Source organism: Aptenodytes patagonicus, chromosome 3 (genome assembly GCF_965638725.1).
Source record: "Aptenodytes patagonicus chromosome 3, bAptPat1.pri.cur, whole genome shotgun sequence".
Taxonomy (NCBI): domain Eukaryota; kingdom Metazoa; phylum Chordata; class Aves; order Sphenisciformes; family Spheniscidae; genus Aptenodytes; species Aptenodytes patagonicus.
The window spans coordinates 122,620,080-122,647,415 of NC_134951.1; the positions used below are offsets into that span (position 1 = coordinate 122,620,080).

The 27,336-nt window shown below is 40.2% G+C and overlaps 1 protein-coding gene and 1 non-coding gene across 4 annotated transcripts; one reads left to right on the forward strand and one right to left on the reverse strand.

The window, feature by feature from the left end:
• The first annotated feature begins 322 nt into the window (after positions 1 to 322).
• On the forward strand, positions 323 to 27,336 carry APLF (aprataxin and PNKP like factor). Of its 3 annotated transcripts, none has more exons than XR_012995054.1 (10): positions 323 to 458; positions 1,107 to 1,258; positions 2,611 to 2,737; positions 5,446 to 5,624; positions 10,787 to 11,175; positions 17,359 to 17,484; positions 20,031 to 20,077; positions 21,481 to 21,519; positions 25,024 to 25,109; positions 26,343 to 26,428. XR_012995054.1 is itself a non-coding variant. In XM_076335043.1 (9 exons), exons 2-9 carry the CDS (start codon positions 1,160 to 1,162, stop codon positions 26,543 to 26,545), a joined length of 1,209 nt encoding a protein of 402 aa, XP_076191158.1. In that variant the 5' UTR covers positions 323 to 458; positions 1,107 to 1,159; the 3' UTR covers positions 26,546 to 27,336. The 3 variants fall into 3 exon arrangements, 1 of the variants encoding a protein (XP_076191158.1); XR_012995053.1 differs by lacking the exon at positions 25,024 to 25,109 and adding an exon at positions 21,816 to 22,008 and having other exon boundaries at positions 26,343 to 26,406; XM_076335043.1 differs by lacking the exon at positions 25,024 to 25,109 and having other exon boundaries at positions 26,343 to 27,336.
• LOC143159140 (U7 small nuclear RNA) lies at positions 26,236 to 26,299 on the reverse strand. Its single transcript, XR_012995131.1, has one exon. It is a non-coding gene; the product is annotated as a U7 small nuclear RNA (small nuclear RNA).

Sequence of the window (27,336 nt, forward strand, 5' to 3'; positions counted from 1 at the left end):
CTTAAGAAGCAGAGCCGCGGGCGCCGAGTTAAAGACACCTCCCCTTGCGTGCTGGCGCGGCCGCCCGCTGCGAGGGGCCCGGCTGCGGCCTCGCCCCCTTCCCCCCCCCCGGCCTCCTGTGAGGGGAAGGGTGCAGCTCCCAGCGCTGCTGCAGGCCTCTCCCCGCCACTGGCGTGCTGCAGCCCCCCCCCCCCCCCCCCCCGCCTCGCCCGGGTCCGGGCTCATCGCACCGCCGGCTCTGTCGCAGGGGGAGCCCGTGCAGAACCGAAACCTCTCGAGAAGCACCTGGAGCGGGCCTGTTTGGGAAGGTGGGGGGGGGGGCAGAGCTCGGCCTCTTGTGTTTCTCTTCACGACGGAATGACAAGTTCAGCTGGTCAGCGTGTGCCGCCTGTGTAACGCAAAAAGCTGTGGAAGGGACAACAGTGACTCCCGGGTGGTGCTGTGCAGTGAATACAGCTGTAATTAGACTTTTTTTCCTTAATCCTTTGTGCTAGTGAATTGACTAGTGGAAGGGCAAAGCGTTGAAGGAAAAGCAGTTGCAGTTTCAGTGCACTTTCACGGCTGAAAAGCATTTCAGGTGTGGTGGCTCTGAGCTGAGGCTTTTAAAACCAGCTTCAAGCACCTGCGTGCGTGGCGTCACCTCAGAGCTGCAGACTTGTAGCCTTTGGTGAGAACTGAACAAGAAGTGCCGGATTCATTGGGCATCTGATCCTGAAAACTGTATCTTAACGTCGTTATCTGACTTTTAGTATAGAATGAAATTTTGAGAAGTTGCACAGATTTGTGGTGAAGCAAATTTGAAGCTGTAATTTCAGCTTTCTCAAAGTTTCGTCATGGCAGTAACTAATATAAATTATGTACTTAAAAAACAAAATGCAGTACAGTAGGGGTCAGCAGCAATTGGAAAACCTTTGGTTCAAAATACTTTCAGTGGAAGGTGGAAAGGAAGGCACGTTTATTTCCTCTGTAAGTTGATGTAAGAGTATGTTACATTCAATTTAGAAGTGTATTAATGGCAAGTGTTCAGACCAACTTCTGTGTTTAAGTGAAAAGTACGTTTGTATTCATTATGAGTTTGACTAGCTAAAATTAATTTGCTTTCTCAGAAAAAAATCAGGAGGTTGATGCAGAAGAAGGACCAACTCTTCATCCTGTTGAGATGTCTTGTAGTCCATCGTTAATAGAACCGGCATGCTCCAACTCTGAGATACAGGGAACCGCAAAAATGAGAAAAAATGATGCTACTTCCAGACATTTGGTGGGTACTTAATTTTTAAATGAAATTTAATATTTGTAAGCATGTGTTGAAAATGAAGTAAAGGTGTTGTGTTTTCTAAACACTTTTTTTTTTCCTGAGAAGTAAACTCTGGCAAAGTTGTATGCTCAAAATGTCTCTTGTTTTATTGATTTGTATGCTATACAAGTATATAAATAGATTTCTGTTATGTATTTATGTTTATGATAATTATGCTGCAGTAACTGGTTCTCTGGAATATACAAAAATTACTATTGCTACAGGAATATTTTGAACTAGCAATACGGTAGCTGAGTTCAGTACTACAGAACAAGGTCTGGTTCTGGTCTCTGGTCTGTATCAGTAACTGTGCTGTAAGTACCTGTGGAGGCCTAGGGGAGTGAGTGACTGTTCTCCCAACCAGCCTAAAAGCTTCTGAAACTTATATCTGGAGAGCGTGCAGTTGGACTGTAGATACCTTGTGCTGGCTATAACATCTGTTTATAGTGTACTAGCAGCCCATTTCATTTGAATCATACAGCTGTGATGGAGTTGTGTTGTCAGGATCCATACAAACACGCAGATAAATAACCCTCCTGTTTTCCCCTGGCAGCCAGCATTTTGTCCAGCAAAACAGAGTTTTCAAAGCAAGCATCTTTTGCCTTTCTTAAATGTTGCTGAGTAAAAATGGCTTTCAGACAGTCTGATAAATAGTGTATGGAGCCGGTGGGATTTTTCTTAAGTCTTCTGTTGTGTATCCAGCAATATAGTGGTAAAAGGGACACATTGGTCAACATCATTATACAGTAGATAACTACGTACAACAGATGAAATGTCAGCCTTTACTGTAGCTGATGTTCCTGGGATGGATATTTACCTTTTAGTACGTAGAGATTCAAACTGATAGTATAACTTTCAGTACATAAGTATGTACTGAACATGACTTTGGTGTATTTAATTTTTTTAAAGTGTGGTTCCTTTCTGGAGAAAGGAATTGAGAGAATGCTAGCAAGACTTTTCTATAGGCATTTGTTTGTTAAACCTCCTCTTTCTCTTATTTCTATGTGTTGAAACTCTACAGGAAGATGCTGATATAGCTCTTCTATGAAACTTTCAATCTGTAGCCTTTTAGATAATTATTCCAAAGGTCTAAGGTTTTTTTTATTACATGAAGGTTTCTATAGATGTTGTTTTTCTGAGTGAGTAGGAAGTGTAAAAAAAAAAAAAAAAAAAATTTCGGGCAATGGGAACCATCCAAAAAGTAGGTAGTTGTCCAGGCTGCGTTTGAAGGACATAATTGTGTACAAACTTGTGTTCTAGTTTCTCCACCTCTTTTGTGACTGGAGAAAGGTACTAAACAGTAAATATTGTTTCAGGTTCCTCCTTCTGATGGTAATGAAAGTGAACAGTCAAAATCTATTCAAAGAAAGAGAATGCTTCCATCTTGGATGCTGGAAAGAGACCTCCTGGTTCAGAGGATTTCTGAGCCTGTAATGAAAGGAGGTAGGTTTGCAGTGTGGTACGTTTACATACCAATATACATTTATGTGCTTTGATCTCATTTTCTTAAATTATAATTGTGGTAGTAGAAAGTATTAATTTGTTACTTCTCTTTCCATATTCTGTGCCTGGCAGCTGACAGAGACTGACTTCTGTTGTCTCCTTTGTCATCAGTCCTACGGGCATGACAGAGCTTTTTCTGATCAGTTGATTTTCTTTCTGTTCTTTTTTTTTTTTAATGCCAGGTAATATACTCTCTTTGGACAGCTGAACATCTGATGTTCTGGAGCCCTTTCCTATAAACTCACCTGTTTTGTTTAGTATGTAAATTCTAGGTAGTTTCTGTGCCTTTAATTGCAAGACTTTTCCACATTTAAGTCACTGGTTGCCCTTCTAAATTTAGATTCTTCTAATTTCACAGGTTTTAAAGATGGGGGGTTTTGGGTGGTGGTGTGTGTTAGTTTATTTTTAACTGTGACTGAATCAGACTTGATCATTTAGTCCAAAGTTTCTTCCTAGGAGGAGCAGTTCATGACATTATAGTAGTTTCTTACTAGTATGAGGCTAAAATAGTATTGCATTCCCTCTTGTCCTTCCCGCAAAAGGAAATTCCTGAATGTACAATAAACTTCTACCACTGTGTATCAGCAGTAACAGCAGCAGAATATTGTGTTTAGTCTCTATCAACGGGAGACACAAGGGTGCCGCGTTGGCACAATCCCAAGAAAATCTTCTAGCATGCCCGGCTTTGGTCCTGGGAGCTTGTAAAGAGTTCTAAAACTGCCGATGGACATTCTCTGACAAACTTATGGCAAGGCATTTATTGCTTTGATGACTTTTATCGATGGAACTGGAGGGCTGAAGAAATGAGAGAAGGAAAATGACTATGTACATTAACAATGCTCCCCCAGCGTTTCTGTCTTTCTCTGTGCTGAAGACAGCACGCCTCACCATGCTTGCTGTTCTGTGGTGAGGTGTGAGGTGGTTTAGGTGCTAACTGCTGAGTTTCCTTTGTTCATCAGTCTAGGTGTATGAACTGTGGCTGGTGCGTACGTGTCCGCTCCTCTGTGTCCAACAGCTATTCTTTAATGCCTCTGTTTCCACTTGCGATTTCTGCTGAGATGGTGTGATAGAAAAATTTGGCTCTTGATGCCCGAGCAGGCCTGTGGAAGTATTTCATGTAGTGTCTGACCAATTGCTTCTTGTCTCCTGTAGTAAATGCAGGTGTCTGGATGGACTGACCTGGGCAATTCTGGCTTTGAACACCTCTGTCGTATGCCATCGGCTACCCTGCCTATTCCTTTCCTCAAAAGCTAATTTTGAGAAAATTATAAGAAACGAAAGAAACTTTACTTTTTTTTCCCCCAAATCTAGCCTGTTCCCTGCTGGCTTATTCCCTCGGATGTAAAAATTCCATGTACCAGAGGACTTCTGCTGGCTATGTTGTGTTGTTGAGTCCTGCACTAGTCTGATTGTTTTCTTATGTTTGGGGTTGGGGAGGGGGGGGCTGGGGGGGGTGTTGTTTGTTTGTTTTTTCTCCACAAGTACTATGATGTTCGTTATATATGTGTATATAATGTTTGTTTCAAAGACTGAATATTTTGATCACGTAGGTGCTGAGATTTGGAGCTGTTGTGGGCAAGGGGTATCTGTGTGCTGTTGAAGGCCTGACCTTGAGGGAGCTAGGGATACATACGGACACTATTGGAGCCACTTAAAAATTCATTATGTGAGATAATGATTCCAGTTTAGAATGGGCTGCTTTAATATAACAACCAATCTCTTCTGCAAATATCATATTTCCTTAAAATTGTGAAATGGTTTGCATCTTTTTTAGGGCAGTATTGGACGGAAAGGTAGAGAGTAAAATGAAAAGGCTGCCCTTTTGTTTCTCTTTTGTATATCTTCCTACTGGAAAGGGAACACCGATTTCTTGTTTTGAAGTCGGACGTTAACATTTGGAAAAACTCCTTGCTTCCTACAGATGTCTCTGGCATGTCTATATTTTTTGAAGGGGGAGAGTTTTTGAAGTCTTGCAAAATGGCATCAAGTATTTTCCTTCTGAATGTGTTTTGCAGCAGATGGAGCTATAACAAAACCGGCATAATGGCCCTAGCTATCTCCCAGCCATATATCCAGAAAATACTACTTCAGTACAGAGAACTTAGAGTTTTCTGGGATGTGAAGCTTTGCAAAGAGAGGCACAACATTTGCTGTCTTTCTGTCGGTTACTGGCTGATGAAATAATCAACCATGATGTGGTTGGCTAGGCAAGTGGGCATACCCTGATTTTGCCATGTCCTAATTAATTGATGTTTGTGTGTATAAACTGGTAGTCTGAAATGATATTTACTTGAAAGGTCTGCGGTAAAAGTCATCCTTGGATGTTTGGTTTACTTGATCAGTTCCTGTTGTGTAAATGAAATTGTCAGTCATACTGATACAGTCAGTCCAGAATATCCTTTCCCACATATTTATTGTTTTCCTTCAAATTTCCCCCTCAAACATCTGTTTCTTTCTAAAATACACTTCTTACTCCTATAAGTGGGAGGTGAAAACTGTGTTGTTGAAACAGCACATGCACAAGTGCTGCTATTTCTCATGCCTTTTGCCCAGTGTTCTGCTTTGATGTAGCTTTAGATTTCTAATGTGATCAGGATTTCACTGTAAAAAGTTGCGTTCCAAAAGTACCCTTTTGTTTTTCTTTTAAGGTAGTAGAATGAAAAAAGGCCAAGGAAGGGGAGAAAGTAATATGGAGTCGTTAAAATCAGAAGTAAATGTGGAGCAGAAAAAAAGATTAGCTTCTGAAGAAACTATAGAGGATTTTGAAGGTGAAGAGCAAGATCAAGGGAAAAGGAGCTGTCTTTTCATCCCTGTCCCTTCATCTCAGGTAATTTTTTTGGCTCAGGGCAGAACCATGGTATTTCAAAAAATGAGAATGTCATTGGCAATGTCATGTTGAAGGTTGGGTCTACAAGATAACTATGTGTTCTGCTTGTGATTTGTGGCTTAACAGTTGTTTTGAAATGCCAGTCCATTGGACAGCTCTATAGCAAGGATCCTGGAAGTCTTCAGAGACTTGGTTTTCTGCACTTCCTTCTCAGGATCTGGGATTTAGGCCCTGAATGTTCCACAGAAATACCAGACTTTCAGCTTTACAGCAAGAGGCTGGAAGACGTGGGCCAAAGTACTAGTCCTGGGAGTGGCTTGGTGTGTGGTTTCTTTTTCTGAGAACCCTTTAGGGATAGGTGATGGTATGACACTGATGTAATACGACACTGGACTTTGCCCAAACTAGAGCCATTCTAGTTGGTGAAGTTTTGTGGTCAGAAAATTACAGTCTGTGGCTTCACAATGGCTACATTTTTAAGAAAGATAGCAGGGAGTGTGCTTATGCCACTATCTCAAAATCTGAGTCAAAAAAAGGAAAGAAAGAAAAGTAATCTGAAATCCAAAACAGTGTGTGGCAATGAGTGAACAGACACTTCAGTCCAGCTGGTCAATGTGTCTGTGTGTCTTTAAAGTATAGCTGCCTTTATAGGCAGTTAAATGCTTACTGATAGCACTCTGCTGATAATGAAAAGAAAAGGATCGTTATCAAAGACAAACAAAACATATTCTGGTGAGAGTAAAGTGGGGCTTTCACTGACTTTTCCTTTAAGTGAACAACCTGGGGAGGTGTTTCTAATCTATAGCATTAGAACTGCCTGGATCTGTGTGCCCTGGGTCAAAATGGCTTCCATAAAGAAAAAAAGATGGGTCATTGTCATAGGAGACTCCCTTCTGAAGGGCACAGAAGGCCCAATATGCAGACCGGACCCACTTCTTAGGACAGACGTGAAGAGAAAATTTCCTACCCTGGTAGGGCCCTCAGATTATTATCCATTATTGATTTTTCAGGTACGCAGTGATGAAGTTGCAACAAGAAGTCCGAGGGCAACCAAGAGAGACTTCAGGGCCTTGGGATGACTGGTTAAAGGATCAGGAGCACAAGTAGTGTTCTCCTCTATCCTTCCAGTTGCAGGGAATGATGAGGGAAGAAACAGGAAGAGCCAGCAGATCAATACCTGGCTCTGAGCCTGGTGTCACCGGCAGAATTTTGGGTTTTTTTGATCATGGGTCAGTCTACACAACACTAGGCCTGCTGGCGACAGACGGGGTACACCTGTCTCAAAGGGGGAAAAGGATCTTTGCACAACAGTTAGCAGGGCTCATTGAAAGAGCTTTAAACTAGATTTGAAGGGGGAAAGGGATAAAACCAGCTTTGCTAGAGATAAGCCTGGGGGCAGCATGCCAATGTTTGAGGGATGGTGTGCTAGCGAGGTCCTTTGATCTGCCGTCTCAGTGGAGGTAGGGGATGGAGATCCATGCAGCAGCAAAGACCTGAGTGTTATGGATGTGTTAGAAACCATGGAAGCGCCTGAGAATGGTCACGTCGGAATGAGGGTTTCTCCCCCCAAAAAGGTGGTGGGATCAATAGCCTAGCTGAAGTGCATCTACACCAATGCACGCAGCATGGGCAACAAACAGGAGGAGCAGGAAGCTATTGTGCAGCAGGAAAACTATGATATAGTTGCCATCATGGAAACATGGTGGGGTGACTCGCACAACTGGAGTGCTGCAGTGGATGGCTATAAACTCTTCAGAAGCGATAGGCAAGGAAGGAGAGGCAGTAGGGTAGCCTTGTACGTTAGGGAGTGTTTTGATTGTCTGGAGCTTAATGATGGTGACAATAGAGTTGAGTGTTTATGGGTAAGAATCAGGGGGAAGGCCAGCAAGGCACATATCATGGTAGGAGTCTGTTATAGACCACCCAACCAGGATGAAGAGGCAGATGAAATACTCTATAAGCAGCTGGCAGAAATCTCACAATCGCTAACCCTTGTTCTTATGGGAGACTTCAACTTACCAGATGTCTGCTGGAAATACAATACAGTAGAGAGGAAACGGTCTACGAGGTTCCTAGAGTGCGTGGAAGATGATAACTTCCTGACGCAGCTGGTGAGTGAGCCAACTAGGGAAGGTGCCCCGCTGGACCTGTTGTTTGTGAACAGAGAAGGTCTTGTGGGTGATGTGACAGTTGGAGGCTGTCTTGGGCATAGCGATCATGAAATTACATAGAGTTTTTGATTCTTGGAGAAGTAAGGAGGGGGGTCAGCAGAACTGCTGCCTTGCACTTCCGGAGGGCAGACTTTGGCCTGTTTGGGAGACTGGTTGAGAGAGTCCCTTGGGAGGCAGTCCTGAAGAGCAAAGGAGCCCAGGAAGGCTGGACAATCTTCAAGAAGGAAAACTTAAAGGCGCAGGAGCAGGCCATCCCCATGTGCCAAAAGACGAGCCAGCAGGGAATAAGACCGGCCTGGCTGAACAGAGAGCTTTGGCTGGAACTCAGGAAAAAAAAAAAGAGAGTTTATGACCTTTGGAAGAAGGGGCGGGCAACTTAGGAGGACTATAAGGATGTCGTGAGGTTATGCAGGGAGAAAATTAGAAGGGCCAAAGCCCAACTAGAACTTAATCTGGCTACTGCTGTAAAAGACAATAAAAAATTTTTCTATAAATACATTAGCAACAAAAGGAGGGCTAAGGAGAATCTCCATCCTTTACTGGATGCGGGGGGGAAACACAGTGACAAAGGATGAGGAAAAGGCTGAGGTACTTAATGCCTTCTTTGTCTCAGTCTTTAATAGTAAGACCAGTTGTTTTCTGGGTACCCAGCCCCCTGAGCTGGAAGACAGGGACGGGGAGCAGAATGAAGCCCCCATAATCCAAAGGGAAATGGTTAGCGACCTACTACACCACTTAGACACACACAAGTCTATGGGGCTGGATGGGATCCACCCAAGGGTACTGAGGGAGCTGGCGGAAGTGCTCACCAAGCCACGTTCAATCCTTTATCAGCAGTCCTGGCTAACCAGGGAGGTCCCTGTTGACTGGAGGTTAGCAAATGTGATGCCCATCTACAAGAAGGGCCAGAAGGAGGATCCGGGGAGCTGCAAGCCTGTCAGTCTGACCTTGGTGCCGGGGAAGGTTATGGAGCAGATCATCCTGAGTGCTACCACACGGCATGTACAGGACAACCAGGCTATCGGGCCCAGTCAGCATGGGTTTATGAAAGGCAGGTCCTGCTTGACTAACCTGATCTCCTTCTGTGACAAGGTGACCCCTTAGTGGATGTAGGAAAGGCTGTGGATGTTATCTACCTAGACTTTAGTAAAGCCTTTGACACTGTTTCCCACAGCATTCTCCTGGAGAAACTGGCTGCTCGTGGCTTGGATGGGTGTACTCTTCACTGGATAAAAAACTGGCTGGACGGCCGGGCCCAGAGAGTTGCGGTGAATGGAGTTAAATCCAGTGGGCGGCCGGTCACAAGTGGTGTTCCCCAGGGCTCGGTATTGGGGCCAGTTCTGTTTAATATCTTTATCAATGATCTGGACGAGGGGATCGAGCACACCCTCAGTCAGTTTGCAGATGACACCAAGTTGGGCGGGAGTGTTGATCTGCTCGAGGGTAGGAAGGCTCTAGAGAGGGACCTGGACAGGCTGGATTGATGGGCCCAGGCCAATTGTATGAGGTTCAACAAGGCCAAGTGCCAGGTCCTGTGCTTTGGCCACAACAACCCCATGCAATGCTACAGGCTTGGGGAAGAGTGGCTGGAAAGCTGCCTGTCGGAAAAGGACCTGGGGGTGCTGGTCGACAGCCGGCTGAACATGAGCCGGCAGTGTGCCCAGGCGGCCAAGAAGGCCAATGGCATCCTGGCCTGTATCAGAAATAGTGTGGCCAGCAGGAGTAGGGAAGTGATTGTGCCCCTGTACTCAGCACTGGTGAGGCCGCATCTTGAATACTGTGTTCAGTTTTGGGCCCCTCACTACAAGAAAGACGTTGAGGTGCTGGAGTGTGTCCAAAGAAGGGCAAGGAGGCTGGTGAGGGGTCTGGAGAACAAGTCTTATGAGGAGCGGCTGAGGGAACTGGGGTTGTTTAGCCTGGAGGAAAGGAGGCTGAGGGGAGACCTCATCGCTCTCTACAACTCCCTGAAAGGAGGTTGTAGCGAGGTGGGTGTCGGTCTCTTCTCCCAAGTAACTAGCGATAGGATGAGAGGAAACGGCCTCAAGTTGCGCCAGGGGAGGTTTAGATTGGATATTAGGAAAAATTTCTTCACTGAAAGGGTTATCAAGCATTGGAACAGGCTGCCCAGGGCAGTGGTTGAGTCACCATCCCTGGAGGTATTTAAAAGACGTGTAGATGTGGTACTTAGGGACATGGTTTAGTGGTGGACTTGGCAGTGCTAGGTTAATGGTTGGACGTGATGATCTTAAAGGTCTTTTCCAACCTAAACGATTCTATGATTCTATTTTAAATGTACATGTGTTCCAAAATTTAAAATGCAGTGTTTGTCAAAACTGAAATCTTTGCCTGATGGTATCTACTGACAGACTGTTTTATGATTTAGAGTCACGAGCTGAAACATTTAAGATGTGTTGGGGTGGGATTAAGCTCAAGATGTATATCATGAATTCTCATGTATCTCCCATATAAAGATAAATATATATATTCCATATATCTTGGTATTTAAGAGATTAAAATTGACTTTTGTATAGGAGTGTACGCTCTTCTAGACTCTACTATATCTTCACATGTATAACCCCCATTCATTTTTCAGGAGCAGTACTTTTAATCAAAAGTTAATTTAAACTAAAGTCCTTGGACTATTCACAAACTGAGGTGGCGAGAGAGGAGCCTGACTGTGTTGTGAGGGAACTAAAGCCGAGGACGGGAGCTCTAGGCTAAGTTTTTCTTTAAATTTTGCTTGTGTGTTCTTAACTTGAGCCTTTCATTCAGCAGTTGTATTTAGCAGCTAACTTGAGTTTGGAAAGTGGAGTACGAGTTTTTAAAGGCTGGACCAGATGATCTTTCGAGGTCCTTTCCAACCTGGGCTGTTCTATGATTCTCTGATTTTGAAAACAGGAATGATGAGATTAGGTAGAGTTTGACCTTAAAGCTTTTAATTCTGAAGAGTGTAAATTTTCAGGTCCTTCAAAATGTAACCTTGTTCCACAGAATACATCTGGATTTCCTCTTGAGAGTACCATGAGAAACATGGAAGGAAATGGCAAGACTGGAACAAAAAACCCTGGAAGTTCTCTGGAAAAAAATGATAGGCAGCTGCATAGTAAATGGTCTAAAAGAGTAGGTCAGATCTCCAGTAAAGAAAATAGAATTGAGGAAACAGAAAACAAAGAGCAGATTACTGGTTCTACAAGCCAAGCAGCTCACTGGGGCAGGACTTCCCAATATTTTGGTGCCCAGGAAGGGATTCTTGAGCCTGATGCAAATCTGGATTACGAGACTGAGATTTCTGATTCAACCAGAAGTGCAGATGCTTCAGAAAGCTCCAGACAGATCAAGCATAAGAGGACACCTTGCATGTATGGAACAGGCTGTTACAGGTAAAGCAAAATTAAAACTAGCTTAAGATAGCTTATTATTAAGAAGTAATGTATTAGCAATGGAAGAGAAAACAGTAAAGTCGTTACAAGCTTTGATTTGAAAAAAATCTTTTGGTGAGCAGGGGACTGATGGGAAACAAATGGCATAACAAGAATTTTAAAAGTATAAAAAGAGGAGCCAGGATGTCTTGCTAACGGCTAATATAAGCCAAACAAGGGATGAAGTACTTCAACAAATTAAAAGATGAAGTGTTGTAGGAAATAAGAAACAAAGGTCCATTTTAAAAAGAAAAGAAATATAAAAAAAAAAACCCCAAAACCAAAAACCTGTGTGTACCAGGAGGGAGAAGAGATGTAAATGGTTGAAATGCCCAACATAGACCCTGTAGGCTTGTTTTATTAGTAGATGAAAGTTTTGTGAAAGATGATTGTATTTATTGAAGTAATTGCATGTTTTGTGATCTGAATATTTAAAATACATATTATCTGTCATTCCTTAAATAATCAAGAATTACTTTTATTATTGCTTGGCCAGTCTGCTTTTTTTCATTAGCTTCCACTCCCTCCCTAAAAATAGAACAAGGCATACTTACAAACTCCATGTTAACCCTTATCTGGTTGGCATCTCTGGTAATACAAGTGAAGAGCTTTTTTTTTTTCCCTCTCTCTTCCCCCCCCCCCCCCCCCCCCCCCCCCCCATCCTCTCAATTCATAGTGAAAGATCTGTCATACAGATCTTCTGGGGGATACAAATGTTCAAGTGAAGTTCCAAAACATCAGTGCTGAGTGCTTGGTCTCCTGCTAGTTCTTTCTGACCAGAAAAGGTCTGGAGTGCCATGTGTTGATATATTGAGGGGAAGATACAAATCTAGAGGTGGTCTTGAGACTAGTAAATGACCAATGACCTAAAAACTGTATTTAGGAGAAGGTTTTGAGCTCTGGGTAAATCCATGAACATTGTAAGCACAAAAGATAAGGCTAAGCCAGGAAACAGTGGGTCCTGTTACTTTATTTTTTTATTATTATTTCCCCCCCCCCCCCCCCCCAACCCCAAGGGGCTTGAGCAATAGGAAAAACAGTGAGGTTGTTTAGGAAGCAAGCAAGCACAAATAAATGGGTTCTTGTATATGTTTGGTGTGCCTAATGCTGCAGATAACTGTGTAAATCAAAAGCGTAAAGCTGTTGTGTTAATGACACATCAGGCTTCCAGTTTTCATATAGCTTTCTTCCACATATCTCAATTTTTGCCCTTAATGAATATGATAAAAACATGTTTTATTAGGCAGTTAAGCTGATCCAGTAGTACAAATGCAGCCTCTAGTTTGCTCCAGCTACTTTTAATTTTGCTCAGACAAGTTTTCCCCTGTATGGGGATTAAGCTGATTTAATGCTCTGGTATGCTGAAGGATTCATAATGTTTAGGAAGGCAAATTGTAGTTGCAGATAATATGGAATAGGAGTCTGCATGTGCACATTTCTTCTTGGGTCTTTATTCCAAAATGTTTGGCAGGAATGCTTTTGGAAAGTATTGCTTTATAAGAAAAAAGAATGCTCTGAAATAACACATAACAAAATCTTACTTTGTTGGAGAAATTTGTAAAGATGAAGTATCAAAAACATCAGCTTTGATCTTCAGGAAATGTCATGAGACTAAACCTGCTTGTTTGCAGCAAAAGAAATATGCTTTGTAGTCTGTCTTAGTATTTGCTTTTAATACAAGACCACCAAGTAGTCTTTCTGCATCGATGGGATAGCTATGTTAGAGCAAAGCAAGTCATTGCAGTTACCCGTATTTTTAACAGAACATGTATGTAAGTGTGACGTGAATAGGTGCTTTGAAGGAACACATTGATAGCATATTCAGTTTTTCATTGTGTAGTGTTTTCCTGGCGCAAAACCTAGTTTTTAGAGTTGCTAAGGAAGAGGGGCTGCTTTGAGTGCTCTTTTGAGTACAATGGGTAGTTGGTTTCCCTCTCCTTCATTACTTTAACCTTATGAAAGGTGTCTTCTAACAAGATGTACTGTAGGAGTCAATTTCTTAAATGAGTACTGCTTTGGTAACTGTAACGTTTACATAAAGTTTTTTTTCTGGGTGAGGTTTCTTGTTCATAAAATGTCATTTATCCAATAACTAAATGTTCTTCAGAGTTCTAGTCTTTATTTTGTAAACTCCTATTAAGAGATACTTGTCTTCTGGATATGACTTTGGCACCTTTGGTAGGTACCTAGCAAAATAGCACAAATTGAAAAGATAAAATGTTAGTTCTATTAATTTTATTAGATTTCTCTAACACATATTGTAAACGTTTAGGAAATAACTTTGTAACCCATAGTTAAGTTTCTTCATTTACGAATTGGAAAACACTGCTTTTGAAAGAATCAAGCTTGTTGCACACCTCTTGCTCCAGGGATTCTTCCTGTCATCGTTCTTCAGTGTCAGGTTCTCTTTCTGAGGTAGCCTGAAGCTTTACCAAAACAAAAAAAAACTATTACCACCAGGAGGCTAAGTGCTCTGTGTGTGTTATATCTGACTGTATTTGTTGTCAAGGAACTTACTCTTTGAATACTGTCTTGTGTTTGTTTTCTTGTCTGCTGCTTGTTTTTCTGCACTTAGAAGAACAGGGAATTAAAAATAAATCCAAACCAAACACCCTTTTCAAGGGCTGCGTAGAAGGGGTGCAGTAGATTTGAACTCTCATCTCTAAAACCGTAACCTGCAATTTTTGTCCACAATTCTATCCTTTTGCTAGCCTGCGATACGGTGCTCTGCTGAGTGGGTATGTGTAAATCTTTCCCATAGCTGTCAAAGCAGGGCACGCTCAACCACCCTTTGGATTTGTATGTGCATTCTTCTAAATGCTTTGCTCTTTGTTTGTTTATGAAAATAAGTATTTTTTTCTTTCACCTGAAGCTTGTAAATCTGGCAGCTGAAGACCTGCATGTGTCTTTTTTTGAGTCCTGTCTTCTAAGAAGACTTACTATTTAGAACATACAAACATCTTATGCACAGTTGTGGCATAACTTCAGGCTTGAATTCTATGGCTTTATAACTAGTGCTGGTAATTCATTACATTTTCACTACCACTACCAGTTTCTTTAGTAGCTGAGAAAATAAGCCCTTGAGATGGCAAGGATCTTCTGCATGTGATTATGAAGAGCCAGGGATTCTGACCTAATCAGTTAAACTTGCTTTAGAAAAAGCTTTTAAGTTGCTTCTGGTAGCTGCACAGACATAAAACTGTCTTAAATATTTCACTGAGCAATACTCAACTTCTGCTTGAGATTACTGCATTGATTCTGAAGAACTTTATCAGTTTTATTTGCATAATTTTCTGCATCATTAAGTGTGAGTACACAAATTCAGAGCTTCTGTGAAAAGAAAGTTGCAGTAACTGTGTATGTTTATGAGAAGGCAAATCTCCCATAAAACTTCATTCTTAAAATAGGCTTTTAATTGTTAATTTTTTGTGAGTAAAGCTTAATGATTTTGTTTTGATCAAGTGAATAACATATTCCTGTGCAGTGAGGTTTTGTTGTGAAACTAATTAACTTTGGAGTGCAACTCATGGCGTGATAGATGATGTGCTCTTACAATTCAAATCTCTTGTGTCTAAAAAAAAACCAAAAAAACCCCCTCAAACAACCCAAACCCTTAATAAAAGGAAGAAGCTTTAGATTTTTGCAAGAAGGGAAAATGTTTGCTTAATATAAGCAATGCACTTCTCTGCTTCTATTTATTTTGCTGGATATCATTGCACAACACATAGAAGCGGAATACGTACAAACTATCCAGGTAAATGTAAGATAAAATATGATGTTTCTATTAGTTCTGAACATCTGAAGTAGGACATGTTTAAGATGCTTCACAGGTAATGTATAATTTGAGGAGCATCATCCACTGGCCCAAAGAATCCCGAAGCCTTGTGATAGGGAGCGTACATCAAGACCGTTTTGTTTCTCTTCCTCCTTCCTCCCATACTACTTTCTTTTTTCTTCCCCTCCTCCCCCCCCCCCCCCCCCCCCGGGCTGTTTGGTGTTGTCCAAGTAGGTTTCAAAGTAAATTTTTGAAAGGAAATGGATGTCTTCTAAAATACAGTAGGTTGGCTACATGGCAGCTATTAGGCCTTCTTTCCTTGGTGACTATGACGCTACATGTATCTTATTGTAGGAATAAATATAAAAATTATTTCACAGAACTTTAGTTGCTTCTGTATCCCTTTGAGAAGATGAATTGTGTCTCAAATGACTCAAAATTCTTGCTACTATTGCTAATAAGCTAGCTCTATGCATTTAGAAAACAAAGCAAGTAACCTCTAAAATGACTAAGTTGATACTAAGTTGATACTGTTTTTAAATGGGAAAAGAAGTAGGCAGCCAGCCTGAATTTGGTGTAAAAAGTGGTTTCCTGAGAACTTGTGGTAGAGTAAATGACTGGTAAATGCAACCTTGCAATGATTTCTAGTGAAACAGTATTTACTTACCCTACAGTTTGCAGAAATTAACATAAAAGACCAGGACAAGAAGTCTGTCACCTATGTAAGCAGATCCAAGGGATACTGGGTCTTTGATAAGTAGCTCATTGAAGAGTTTATCTGTAGCTTGCTTGTTGAGCTTCCTCAGTGAAAGATACCAGGCAAATGGAGATTGAAAGTATTAATACTAAATATCCACTCGTTTTGGAATGCCTAAAAGGAGGCCTGAATGGCTAGTGGAGCTCACAGTGCTTAAGTAAGGATTTTGCAAAAGCTGTAACAGAAGTGCTTTTTTTCTTAGGGTAGTAGTTGAAATGCTGAAATTAACATTGGCTGTTCCCTATAAAGTTCATAAGAGGTAGTTGTGAATTTAAAGGAAAGAATGCCTGTGATCAATGAGGAAGCTGTTGTGTATGTAGCTAGCTACATAAGTGTTTCTGGCTTTGTGTTTCTAAATGCAGCTGTAACAAGTGTAAATTAAAGCATAATTACTCGGTAGTTTAAAGTTGTCATTCCTCTTGCTTGAGGCAAGCAGTTCGCTTTTATAATTTGCACAAATACACTGAAGATTATGTTCTCTGGGAATTAGTGTGGTAAATCACTGAATTGTGGATGTCTTTTGGAAAATAATTTATTAAAATATCTTGCATTCCATGCTTTTAAATATTATGCTTGGAAAAAAGTATCTCTAAAAGAAATCATAGGGAAAAAGTAGATTTATTTTTGGCACCAGTATGTTCACTTTGACATAATTTTTGCAGTATGTTTTTGATCTGTCATATGAATTTCTCCTGAAGTCATAACCTGTTTTTCTGTGTTCTTTTTAACATCATTTACAGAAGTTTTATAAAGCAAACTCTTCTCCAAGTAGTGTTGTTTATAGCTGCTTTGTCTCATATGGTGTGTGTGCAAACATATTGCCTAGAAACAGTAGAAATGTTCTTTCAATGATGCATGTACTTGTATTCACTACTTGCTCACCTTGGATTCAACTGTCTAAGTGTTGTAGAGCAAAAAGTCATGGATGCTAGTAATGTGCTCTCATCACTAACGTTGGTGTGACTCAGCTACATACAGAGCTGTTATGTCTTAGGGTACGTCATGGTAGCCAACCAAACTTGACAGCATAATCAATGTAATGTCTGATGGACTGCTCCATCTGGAATAATACGCAGGCATTTGAAGTGTTCAAGTGAGTAGTAACTTGTATACAGAACAGAAATAAGAGTTGAGACAGATCGCCTGAAGCTAATACGCGATAACCGAAGCGTGTGGGGAGCCTTTAGCACTGCAGTTGTTTGGCTGCCATGTGTTGGCCCTTCCAACTTGAGCTAAGACTTCAAGTAGAAGTTTCTATCGCACTTAGTAGCTCCAGAGGGAGTCGTAACTGAGGAAGTCACCCGCTGAGTAAGGTTCATGCTGTATGACTACAGCAGTAGATTGTGTACATGTTGGACGTCTGAGACTTAAAGCTGGTGGCAAAGAGGAAAATTCCTGTTTTAACCTCTTTTGCAGCCTGTGCAGAGACAAAGCTTTTCTTCTGTTATCCTGAAGGTAGGTGTTACATTCTGCATCAAGTTAAACGTTAAAAGCCCCTCTTTATGTAACCACAGAAAAATGAATTGTCACTGATTCAGTAACACCTTTCTTATCTTCGCTTCTCGTGTTTCAATGGAACAGTCAATTCTCGATACGTATTTGTCTTTTGCAGGAAGAATCCCATTCACTTTCAGCAGTTCAGTCACCCTAATGATGATGACTATCATGAAACGGAGATTGTAACTCAGGATAATGATGATAACCGGCCTGAATGTCCATATGGAACGGCTTGTTATAGGTAAGAAACACTGTACAAAATGGCTTTTCTTGTTTAACAGGTTAAGACTGTTCTCCCCTGAAGTTACAAAATGACAACAGCATAATGAGTAATTCTTGATGTTAAATCTTAAGTGTAGCCTGTTATTATGGCTCTTTCTAAAGTCTCACTGCCTTCTGAAATTTACTGTGGATGGGCTGCTACCTTTAAAGCACCAAAGTCTGTGCAAAATATTTGTTAGTGATTTCAGCTGGTGAACATGAAAACTTGACTTTTGGAACTTATTCAATGACCTAGAGATCAACACTTTTATACTTGTCAACATGTAGTAAACTGTTCTTTTTTAATATAAACAATAATTTATTGTTACATGTTGTTCTTGATATGTAAATTTTAGTTTAAATTTTGATAAAGTATTTGTTGCAATTTTGTACAAAAACTCTATTTTAATCAGTATTTGATTTGTTAGAAGGCATAATTTAGGTAACAGCAATAAAATCCAGTTTATGGCTGACTGCAGATTCTTTTAAGCACTGTTGATTTTCTTCAGAAGATTGTTTTATTCCACTTTGTTTCTCAGTGTCTAGGTTTTACACTTTTATTTAGCAGAGTTTAACGACTGCTGTGTAATTGACAAAATGGACAAAAGGATATATTTTGAGGCAACAGTACTTCTGTGGGGACTAACTGGGAAACTAACAGCTGTTGTTAATAAAGATTGTGCCTGAGCAGAAACATTTTCTCCCCTCTCTCCCAGAAAGTGTGGTAATCCTAAAGGGTGTGTTCTCTATGAAATGTAACAAAAGGAGGGTAGCTTTTAAGAAAAAGCCATGTTATATTCAGCTAATACAGAAAAAGTGTTTCTCTTCTGAAAAATAGCTATGAGATTACTTTCTTATCTCAGGATGAGAAATCTGGGTTTATACCGGTAACGAAATCGCCAACATACTTTTCAGGAGTACAATGAATACTTTATCCAAAACCAAAACTGTCTCTCCTTCCAGATAAGGCAACCTCTGTGCTCATGTATTACTTGATCATTTCTTAAAATGTGTTTCATTCTTTGGGGGTAGAGGAAAGGAGGCACCCATGAAGCAATGATAATTCTTTCAACAAAGCAATGGATGCAATTTGAAAGGGTTTCTTGTTATTTTTGTTGTCTTTATCTGTTGGCTACTACTTGAAGGGAGCATAATTAAATGATCTAAATGCTGTGCCTTGAGTTAGGATCAAATGGTCTGATGCTGACAGTAGTAGTAAAACACTGAAATAGTCAATTCTTTTTGTTCCAGTACAATGTACTTAATAGGAAGCTGTATTTCCATTTTTTATTCAGATAACTATCACTTCTAATGCACGCGTAATGTATTTTGGGATCGCAGTAGCTATACAATTGTAAATCAACTTGAAGTGTGTGAATTTGTCACAAGTTATTTGACATAAAAATAAGATTTTTCTACTGAAGACTAACTTACTTTGTTCTTTGAAGAATAAGAAAACATAAGTAAGCAACTGATTTTACAAGGCAGTCTTCACAGCAAGGGTATTTTGTAAAATATACAAAAACTTCTGCAGTTGCAGAAATTCATCTCAAGTTTCAAGCAATGTCACGTGGTATGTCATTCTTAAATAGTGGGCTTTAATTGTTGCTTATTTTCAGAAGCAAAAATTAGGACAACTGAACTGGCTTTCTTCCAAAGTTAGAATTTTTTAAAATTTTCTGCACAAAAATAAATTGAGTTGAAACTATTTTAACATGCAGCCCTGAGAAAAGCCTCTAATGTACCAACAACAGAGATTAGCACAATGTAAGTTGGACCAAGTTGAAACATTAGAGCAGCACTGGATAACTGGGGGGGGAAGATCAGTCAGTGTGTTAATGACCTGGATCACAGCCTGAATGAGAGGAACGTGTATTGCAGATCCAAGAGTAAGTTGACTTTAAATTTTCTTTCATTGCTTTGATGCTATTTTTTTATAGAAGACATACAAACTTGTAAACTGAACTTGCTGGATTGCAGCAGCCTATTGCAGAAGTGAGTAATCTCTCTGAAGAATCCTTCTGTGGCCTCTCCCTGTGATCTTCGAGACAAGCAGTTCTTTCCAAATTCTTTAACTTTCCCAAACTATTTAATTTGTAGCCTTATGTTTCAGAATGTGGAAGCTATGCCTGGATGTCTCAGACCTGCAATGCACTGTGCATGCATTGTACTTAATAACCAGAAGTTATATTCTGGTTTCATTTTTAGTGAGAGTAAATAATTGGATCAGTTCTTATTATGCTGAACAAATGCATCTTATCATACAACTTTGGAAACTATCTCATCTCTTGGTTTAGATCAGCCTTTTTTTTTTTTTTTTTTTTAATGCTGAAACAAGAGGAACTCTTATTTAACCTGATTTTTTTTCCACCCTACATGCTGTAAGCTGAGACATTGCAGTAAGGCACTGGTTACAGAATTTTATTTAAAAAAAAAAAGAAAATTATCCATAAAATACCAAGGAGTTCTGGGCTTGCTAAGTGTGGAACAAGGTGGCAAACCAAGCTTTTACTGTTTTCTTTGCAGGAAGAATCCACAGCACAAGCTAGAATACAAGCACAGTGCACCTCCAGGTAAGCCAAGTTGTTTGATATAGCTCAAAGTGTGTGCGGGGGAACCCCAAAACCCAGTAATGGATACCAAAAATTTGGACTAAAATGCTTTCGGCTACCGTAAGTGAAAAACACTGCATTTGCAGCTTGCTTTGTATTGCCCTACAGCCTTGCTCTTCTCAAGTATGAGGTCTTGCCCTTGTCTGTGATAAGGAAGGTTGCTTGGCCACTGCAAACTTGCACTCGCTTCTTCAAATGTTTTTCAGCTGAAGTGAGATGGGCTGGGTCAGACACAATTCCCGTAGTTTGTATGCTTTGTATCTTACCGATTGACAAAAGTGCTGTGTGGCAAGTGGCTATTTTCATGAGTTCAATAGGTTTTATTGAAAATTAAACATGGTATATTGTGATATTACCAGGTCTCTGTATTCTGCTTCCCCCATTCAGAGCTGGAGTATTACAGTGAAAACGGGGAATATATTTAGGTGTTACTGAAGCGTTTCTCAACATTTCGAATGGCTACTGCAGTAAATTATTTCTATAGCTTTTCTCCCATCCCCATGGCAAAATGCGTACACAGGAATATATCTTAAGATTTCATACTTTTTATTCTTATTCTTCTTTTGATAGGAAATCCTCTGGTAACGTACAATTTTAAAGTCTTGTGATGCTCTAAAACAAACATTGCAAGCATGGCTGTCATCTTTTTTTTTTTTTTTTTTTTTTTTGGACCAGTGATTTTGTTACGGAGAGAAGAATTTTTTGCGTGTATGTTCTTTTGAGGCTTGGAGGGAATATAATTAAAACTGAATCTAAGTTTCTATTCTAAAATTTTCTAGTCTTTTATATTCTGGTAACTAAACTCATTGAAAAACACAGGGGAATGTACTGTTTTACGTTTCGTCTGTTCTTAAAGAATTCAAAGAGATAACTTGCATTTTTTTTGTGCTTTTTCTTGATTATTTGACTTGGAGATTTTTTTCCACTTGAAATCCCAATGCAATAAACAATACTTCAGAGCAGAACAGTTATGGAAGTGTAATGATAATGTATTTTACTTTAAAGAATCAGGATTATGACATTATTAAGGAGAAATTGTACTTATGGAAACAAGGGTGTAAAATATTTAAATGCTTTGAGATATGCCAATTTTCTGTTTAAAAATACCAGTCTTGATGACGTTTTTCTACAGATGGAATGGTTCATAATTGTAAGAACAATTCATCTGGGTATTCTCTCAGGAATCATTCAATACAAAAAAAGGGGTTTTTTTTGGCAGGAGAATAGTTTTTATGCTTGTAAATACAGCACAGTCATTGCAGCATTTATTTTAATAGGTCAGTCTTTTATTGTAGCAACCTCTATGAATAACCCTTATGCTAGGTTGTACTCTGTCCTGACTAATAACTTTTTCTTTTCTGTAGTAACTGAAAGAGGAGCCCGACAACGAACTGCAAAGAATGGTGAGTATGTTCTAATGTTATGAATGGGCACATCAGCATGGGATGCAACTGATCTGCTTTGGTTTTTGGGCATTTAATAGTGCTGGAGATGTTTGATAATGCTTACCTGAGGAGAAAGTAGTTGTTATTTTAGTAAAACCCTGCTTGCTTTTTTACAAGTAATAGTGCTGAAATTGGATTTGTGCCAGGCTTCCTGGATGAGCATACCTGTACTTCCCTAGAAGCAGACAACAAAACAAACAAATGTTTTAAGGAGAGACACGTGTGGCTAAATCGATTCTTCCTTCCTTACACAGGGGTCATAATAGGATGAAAGGAATCCAGTATTTCATCCACAACTAGTTAAGGTTGCCCCGTAAAGATTGGTTGCTCTTGAAACATTGAGATACTCCTTCTGCATTGCATTGACCTTTAAGTAACTTTCAAGTGGGATCTGTGCATGTGCTGATGAGCTTTTCTTACACTTACTATGAGGTATCAATGTTTCAGGTAAGATACTGGCTTGTTGGGACCAAAGGGTAGAAGAAGGTTAATGCCTTTGAGTTGAGGGCAGCTTTCACTGTAAACTACATATGTATCCTTCTTTAGTTTCTAGTTGTCAGTGAGGATTGTGCAGTAGCACAGGCAAGCTGTGGTCTCTCTTGATGATGTAAATTGTAATACTGTGTATGAATATCTCCTCCATTTACCAGTGGCACATCTAACTTGCTTTGCTGCTGCCAGCAATGTTAACTTATATGTTGCGGGTGCATAGACTCCAGTTTTAAATATCCTATAGGTCTGTTTCCAGGCTTCTTCTGTGTCTCAGCTTTCAAATTCGAAGCTTCCTATTCTCTCCAAAATAATTTAAAAGTAAGCTCTAAAGAGCAGTCTGAAAGTCTGATGATACGCCGTCTTTACTTTCACTGGCCTGAACAAGGCATGAGGATGTGGAACTGCTGCATCTCAAGTGGAAGAGGGGACTGGCTTGTCTTCCTCGAGATCACCAAGGTGTGGCTGGTCATTTCCTAAAGAAATCCTCAAAGTAGAGAGATCTGCCTTCTAGAGAAAATAAATAAAAGTGCAAATAGCTGTAGTTAGTTTTCTAGGCAAAGTGTTTTGGCCTCCATTTCTGTTGTGGGTGGCTGCAAGAGGTTGCTTTTATACTTTATACTTTTATGCTTTTTTACTTTTTTATACTTTATAATTCTGAGAAATTTCTTTCCCATCCCATTTCCTTATCATGTATGGGTGCACTTCTGCTGTCACTGAATGCTTGATATGGCTGTATCTGTGCACTAGCATATTCTGAGGCAAAAACCTGTCTATTTTGCTGCATCCCACGATAAAAGTACCAGCCCCATCTCGGTCACTGCTCCCTCATAGAAATGTGTATTACACCATGGTGAGAATTGTTACCAGCACTGTGAGAGCACTGAGCGGTTAAGATTTTATAGTGAAGCAAGCTGGGACTGTGTGCATATCTACAGTCCTTCTTACTCTAAATCTAAATCTTGAAGGTTTTAAATTGTAGCTGTGCCTTTCACAAGAACACCTTCCTTATCTGAACGGTAGCTCCTGTGTGTACAGCAGCTCATGGCAGGTGGTCAGCCAAGCGTGACTACGGATGGAAAAGTAGCTTATCTTGTAAACGTGTAAAACTTTAACACAGAAGTGAAATTCAATCTGTCAAATTCAACTCCTCTTACTAAGTAAGAACCAAGGAAGAATTGATATTCCGTGCACAGGGGAAAGAAGGGAATTCATTAATTAAAGTGCTGTTCATATCTGCTGTTTTTTTTTTTTTTTTTTTTCTTCAGTGTCTTGTTGACCGGCTTGCTTAGCTCTCTTGAGGGCAAAGCTTGTAAAAGGTTGCGCTCAGCAAGTTCACATCTGAGGCAGTCATTCTGAGCCGTGCAAGGTCACACAGGCAGTCAGGGCTCCATTAACCTTTATTTTGTGCTGTTTGGCACAACTGCACTGTTAAGCACAGCAGGATTAATTTCCGTCCAAGTGTATTTAAAATCCACCAGCCAAGAAAAGAAGGGTACTGTCTACATGACGTTTGACATGTTTAGTTTTTAACATTTTTAGTCTAATTGCTACCAGAGGGATTGTAAATTTCCTGTAGAGAATGTGGTCTATGTTCTGAGAAATAATCTAAGGCTAATTACTGGGGGAATAGTTGTAAGGGAGGAAGCGGGGAAAAAAAAAAAAACAGAGTTATGCTGTCATTAAATTGTAACTACTGAATGACCTCACTACATTGTTGCTACTCAGATGAATGCCCTGCTGTGACTATGGACTATGCAGGATTCTCCTACACACTTCTTTGTAGGTTTTCTAGCAAGCTAATCAGCTCAATTCCAAACATAACTCTTTGAAAGAGGTGGTCGGCAAGCTTTTTCTCCCCACGTGGAGCCGATAGTTTCAGAGAAAGTTTCAAGGTCATCTTGATAAATATGGTACTAGGGAACAGGCAGAATTGTGCTTAGTGAGCTGCTTTAGGGGCTGTGAGGCTGAATTAAACTGTAGCAAAAAGAGGTGGAGTGGGAAGACAGGGAAGGAAGTGCATCATTCACTGCTGAAATCTAAAACCACTGATGTACGGGGAGGAAAAACATAGTACGCTTCTACATTTGTAGGGAAAATAAATAAATAAATAAAGTTTGGAAGTAATCAGTATTTTGCCAGAATTCCTACTTCTGCTGTAAAATACCACCCACAGTGCTGTGAAAGTGAAGAAGAGCTTTTCTTTGCTAAGCAGGTTTTGGGCTTATTATTCTTGTAAGCTGAGAAGAGGGATTTTGTTCTTACTGTATTTAGCACCTTCGTTTTGATCTCTCCCCTTCAAGACATAATTCATTCTGCAGGACCATAGTCTGTGATCCTTATAAGAGATTCTGCTGGTAAACATGGACGTGATTAAGTTCCTCTGAAGTCTGATAAGCAATAAACTAGCAAGCATAATAGCAGATTACAGCTCAAATTGGCAGTTGGCATTTTCAGGATTTTCTGCTAGGTGGTGCACAGTTCAGCGCAGGATTGCTAGCCATAGGATATTTCTCAGTTATATTACTGGCTGTGTCACACGTGGCTGACATTATTCTAGGAGGTCATTCAGTGCCTCTAGCACAATTCACCCATAAAATTGTGTATCTTTGAGAAACTTGACTAATGCTGTAAATGTTTTTGAAAACCTTGGGTGAGAGTTGCTACAGAGTATAAAATGTTCATCGGACCATAAGATAATTCTGGAATTATCCACTAGTAGAAAAATGTAACTGATGGAGGATGTGATCTGACTGCATAAGGTACTGGTGTTCTCATTTGTTCACCACATGTGTAGCTTGAATGCCTGCGGCTCTGACCTGAGGTTGCAAGAGGTGGCTAAGAAATGCTTATGGTTAATATAAACGTTGATGATTTGGACTGGGGTCTGTAGCTGAGAAAAAAATACATGTTTATAGTTTCATATGAAAGATGATGACAAGAATTGCTCAATGGGTAAATTATCTGTATGAGATCATTGACAGGTTATCTCTAGACGAGATAAGAATGCAAAAATTGGAGGCTGGAAAGAAGAGGAATGAACATGGTTTTACTCAAAGGTATGACTTCAGGGCAGAATAACACATGATTGGAATATTAACAAACTGTGGCTAGTTAGGAATTGTGGACATGTAAGAAAAAAGGGAGACAATGTAAGCTTGTAGAGCAAGGGTGACGCACATCTGCCAAAATCAGAAAGCAGTGGAAATAAACTTGTTGAAGGTTCACAGCTGCTGATAAATAAAAGGAGAAGGCAATGCTGCCATTGCAGCAGCTCTGTACAGACACTCCCAAGTCAGATAGATAAGGCTTCTTCAAATAGCAGAATTATCTTGCCTCTGGGACTTGGTTTAAATGTGCCAACATGTTCGAGCAATTAAAAGAATACTACAAAACAAGCTGTCTAAAAAAGTTTAGGAACATGCTGCAAACAGCATCTGCTTCTTGTCAATAGAGGTTTCTTGGTCTTTGATTCCTGCCAATACAGAGCATTGTGAAATACTATGAAGGCAGAAGGCAATTTGATCACAAAATCTAAGTTGTGAGGAAGATGGATAGACAGCAGATTAGAAAGCAGCGCGATATAATAGACTGACCTGGGAAACAGGTAGGCTGCACCCAGCTCAGGAAAGAAGTGTTCAGTGTTTGTTGTTTCCTTGTGTTCAGAAAGGAAGCACAAACTATCCAGCGTGGATCCCAGTTGAGAATGTAGGAGGCGGTCTAGCAGATTCCCTTTTCTTACCTGAGGCTCAGGAAAGAAGTGAATGGAAATTAAAAGCCATGTCAGATTCCAAAGGGTATGTGTATAAAATAGCCCTAAGGAAGTATGTATGGATGAAGGCAGAAAATCTAGGGTCAAAATAGGTGCCTAGCAATACCTAGAGGCTAAATGGCAGGATAGATGTGGTGTTTAGGTACAGAAGTAGCAGGAAGACGACTAGGAAAATTGTGTGTGCCACTCCTTAAGGAAAGGAGAGTTATCAGAAGACATTATCTGATATTGTCATCTTCTGATATCAGAAGAGGCCTGATACTGCTTTCCAAGTGTTGGAAGAAAAGCCAGTAAGGAAAACTTTCTAAGTGATCAGACTGGTAAGTGCTGCAGTAGGTGTCAGAGAGAGATGGTACAGCTTTTCATGAAAGTCTTGCAAATAAAAATAGTAAGCATTGGGTAGAGTGCTTTAGTTGAGTCTCTCTCCTCTTGAGGAGAGAGACTAACTAGATAGATACAGAAAGAGAAGGACCTTCCAGAGACTATGATTCATGAATATATGACATTTTTGTCCCTACAGGAAAAAGGGCTGTGGAGAAAGATGGTGACGATGATGAACCAAATGAATATGACCTTAATGACAGCTTTATAGATGATGAGGAAGAGGAGTGCGAACCTACTGACGAAGACTCTGACTGGGAACCAAGTTCGGAAGACAAGGATAATGAAGATGTTGAAACGCTTTTGCAAGAAGCACGTGGATTTGTTAAGACCAAAAAGTAGCTGCACGGAACAACATTATGAATGTCCAATCTGGTTGTGTTAAAACATGGATGCACAAGGAGAGGAATTGCTTGGAAAACTCTTTTTTCCTCAGTGATGTACGCACTACAGGAAGATTTTAATGGGGGAGAGGATTCAGCAATGCCTTTCTCGCCCATATGTATTATTTTGGTGGGGGTTTTTGGTTCTATTAAGTGGTGGAGCCAGAGGACTGAGCTCTGCAAGTTTTTTGTTTTGTTTTTTTTTCCTCATCTATTTCTTTTGCAGCACCATTGGTGTCTCATAGTTTGAAATACAATTTTAAAGGTTGTTAATGCTTCATCTTGCTGTGCTTGAAAGAAATATTGGCATTATGAAAGCCTTTTGTTTTGCTGAAACACAATATGTACTGTGTTGAATGAAGAGGAGTTATACTTCATACCTGCAGTATCGCAGACTAATTGTTGGCCATCACTGGGGAATCTGCCTAAACCATTTTTTAATGTTCTTTTGAGTTAATGCAGTCTTAAACTTCATTAGTCTCCTACTAGCTTTCCTTTTAGGTGTCATTTCTTTGATTCTCTTGATGTACAGTTGTTAAATACAGGTTGTCTAAATCACTTGAGAACACTATCTCAGTGTATCGAACCATTGGTTGTCTCAACAACAGTTAGGGTGTATTTGCTCTCATTACAGTAGTACCTCTTCCCATGCCTGTACATTGCTGGAATTGTGTTCAGTTCACAACAAAGCTGAAGTCTTGATGACTGTATTTTTGCACAATTAAACTTGTAACATACTGTGGCAAAAAA